Here is a 3,458-nt window from a genome sequence, read left to right as displayed (position 1 = left end):
TGTCATCATTTCATGCAGGAGGTATTCAGGGGAATATGTTTACTCAGTTAAAGGAATTAGGGTTAGTAGATATAAGTTTTAAAAGTATAGTAGAATTCGGAAGAAGAAGGAGAAAGAGCTGCTAAATTTCTTGAGTGTAACAATGGAATTATGGATAGTGGAACGGTGACGCAGACTACGGACACAAGGTGTCAGTAATGCAACACTAGGATGTCAATTGTCGTAAAACACCAGGGAAGAAGAAGAACAACAACAACAAGAAGAAGAAGACGTGAAAGGGCAGTGAGTACCACTAGGCAACAGTATACAGCAGTAAGCATTGTAGAAGACATCCGCCAAACAAGCTGAGCAAATATTATCTGCAGCCTAATGTGTCGGGAATAACTAAGTTTAGGTAGGTATCTAAGGTTTGCTTGTTGTGTCCCTCTGTAGTTGTTACGTTTTTGTTTTAACAGTGCTAACGTTAGCCAGGTATTGCTTAACGTTAGGCTACCAAGTTGCAAATAGTGGTGTTGGTAGAGGCAGAACTATCCATTTGTTGTAATGTTCACGTTACTTAACCACAGGTTGGTCTGCAAGGCAAGACTTGTATTTACGTGCCACATATAATAGATAACAGACAGTGGCCTGGCCGTTTGGCTAGTTCACCTTCAATTAACGTTGGGAAGCCTTCAACTATTAATAGATTGTTAGTACTTATTTGTTTAACGCAGTGTTATTAGAGCGTTAACATATGCATTTAATTGTAACTCTCTAATAAATAGTTACCACCTACCAGCTTGGTAGTATCAGATGATTTATCCTACCTTGCACATCACTAAATGTGACATTCCCAAGTCCTTTTCTTCCAGATATGTTCTCTGTGAACAAGGGAACCCTTTAGTTGTTTATTATTAATATTGAGCAGTTTGAACACTCCCAACTTAATCTACCAGGTCTATTCCCATTTCCCACAGGTCTGCCACAGACCACCTTTCTAAACACTAAACACAGGAGCTTACTTGTTTCTTGTTTTCTTCTCTTTGTCAGATATGACTAGGATTTTAAGGCAGATGTGGACCGAGTGACACCCCTGTCATTAGTCACGCAGTGCATTCATGTGTATAATTTTCTTAAAGTTTGACCCCCGGCCTGCATCCAAAAACGCCTACAGGTGAGCAGTCAGTCCTTACAACTAAATCTGAAACTGTATGTGCTTAATGTAATGTTGGTATATTAGAAAGGATGCCTCCAAATATCTTACAGAGGTAACAACTAACCAGAATTACTCAGTATATGCAGCAAAAATGAAACCAAAACTCTTAGTATTTTTAAATAAATCCCCTTCATACATAGAGGTCAAAGTCACTGAAACACTTGGAGTATGGTATTCTCATCCGGTCACTCTGATAAACTTATGAATCTTAACTGAGTTTAGCAGAATGACAGAAGAGAAATGCCAAGATGAAGATAAAACAAACACCTATGCAGTTTTGATTTTGGTGCAAACACAAACAGCAGTACTGTAGCAAAGGAGTCACAATAAGAGAATACTCTTCTGTAGTTTCCTCATCTGTTAGAGGTAGAGGTAAGTGTGTGTGTGTGTGTGTATATATATATATATATATATATAGTGCCTTGAACAATTCTATCATTCATATCAGGCGCATAATCTACTTGGCACTACCAACATTTCCATTTTTACAGAAAATGAGGCACATCTTCTGTTCAAGTTTGCTATTTTAGCACTGAATAAATCAGCATGCAACCTCCATTCACCCTACCCAGCAGCATATGTGAACTTCTTTCATCAGGCAGCACAGACCAGAGCACTATGAGCATTTGCTGTGAGTTACAGTTGGATGTGCAGCTGAGTATAAACCCCTAGAGCTCAAGAGTGAGTGCTCTATCTGGCCATAGTTCATCTCTGTCTTTCCCTTTGGGAGTTTGACCCCGCCTAAGGAGATCATAGCAGAGTGTGCTAGAGTACTGAATCAGACCTGAACCCGGGGAAAGGTGAAATGCTGTAATGTGTTCATGTCAGTGCTATATTTGTTCTACTAGTTGCAGAAATAGTTTTGTTGTGCTGCATTTGTGTAAATCAGAAGGAATGTGCTACATACTTGGACTAAATTGGGTTGAAGGCAAGATTAAAGTTTCATTAAGAGCAATTATTAAACTCCCATAGCACAACATGACAGAAATGTATCTGCACTGGTTAAATGGGTTCATGTTCAGCACAAATGACACAATGATTGCCCACATGTTGAGATTTCTGTATTTCGAAACTTAGTTTCTAGCCTGCACTGTTTTTTTTTTATTTCAACATTTTTAGCTGCTTGAAATAAAGCATTGCAGCAATCAACCAACCAGCACCATAATAGGAATTTGACCTGTAATTATTGCACTTCCTTAAGCTACACATCATCTTTTAAATATGCCCACTAGCAGTCTTGAGAGGCTACTTTATTCATTTTACCCATTTATCTTAGGAGAGTTGCTCCCATGGTAATCTGTCAATTCAACTATGACATACAGACAGGTGACAAATTAAAGGAAAACCCAGATCTTGACCCAGTTGAACACCTATGGGAGATGTTGGAGTGAGGTGTTGGACAGCGTCTCCTCCACCATCATCATCAAAACACCACATGAAAGAATATCTGTTGGAAGAATTATGTTCATCCTTCCAATAGAGCTCAGACACTTGGAGAGTCAATGCCAAGGAGCTGTTCTGGTGGCAGGTGGTGGCTCAGCACCTCACTGAGACACTTTATGTTGGTTTGTCCTTTCATTTGTCACCTGACAGTATGTTGTAGGCAAGTTGACAGTTTTGCCCAACGTTTGCTTAAGATAGCACAGGGACTGTCTAAAGCCTTAAAGGTAGATCCTCTTGGAGCTGAAATTGACTCCTATTTAATGGCAGCCTGCCAAATAGCTACAGTGTTGGCATTTGTTTTAAGATGATGTGTTGGTTGTTTGGTCCACATCCTAGTCCCAGATGATATACACCTATTGGATTGCCATGAAGTTCTGTATAGAAATTTATGTTCCCCAAAGGATGAATTCTTGATCCATGACTTTTTCTTAAGTGTTGCCATGAGGAGCATATTTTTTGTTTTGCACTGAGATGTTATTATGACCACTGGATGGGTTGCCATGAAATTTGGCACAGATAAACATGGTGCCCAGCGAATGAATCTTACTGTCTTTGGTGAGCCCCTTACTCTTCCTGTAGCATTAGCATCAGGTTAAGTTTTTCACTAGTCAGATATCTCACAATCTACAAATATTTGGTCTAGAGAAAAAGTTTCTTGGTCACCAAAAACCTGGGGTGATGGTAAATATCTAAATCAAATTTAATAGAATTCTATGTGTTTTCAAAAGTAACTTGTCTTAGAGCAAATAGTGGATCAGGTGGAAATTTAACATGCTGTTAGTGCAAAATGAAAGGTTAAGGATTACAATTATAAACAATG

At 39.0% G+C, this 3,458-nt stretch overlaps 1 protein-coding gene across 2 annotated transcripts in view; it reads left to right on the top strand.

The window, feature by feature from the left end:
• The first annotated feature begins 200 nt into the window (after window positions 1-200).
• Window positions 201-3,458, top strand: part of tango2 (transport and golgi organization 2 homolog (Drosophila)) — a 20,462-nt gene continuing 17,204 nt past the window's right edge. The window contains exons 1-2 of one of the 2 annotated variants that reach the window (XM_020590544.1): window positions 201-282; window positions 1,030-1,153. In XM_020590544.1, coding sequence (XP_020446200.1) covers window positions 1,098-1,153 — 56 coding nt within the window. In that variant the 5' untranslated portion in view covers window positions 201-282; window positions 1,030-1,097. Of the gene's footprint in view, window positions 395-1,029; window positions 1,154-3,458 lie in introns of both variants that reach the window. The other variant, XM_020590543.1, reaches the window with a different exon arrangement.

The sequence above is a fragment of the Monopterus albus genome, unplaced genomic scaffold (assembly GCF_001952655.1).
Source record: "Monopterus albus unplaced genomic scaffold, M_albus_1.0 scaffold12.1, whole genome shotgun sequence".
NCBI classification, from domain to species: domain Eukaryota; kingdom Metazoa; phylum Chordata; class Actinopteri; order Synbranchiformes; family Synbranchidae; genus Monopterus; species Monopterus albus.
The sequence above is the reverse complement of the archived record's forward strand: the minus strand, read 5'-3'. Positions and strand labels throughout refer to the sequence as shown.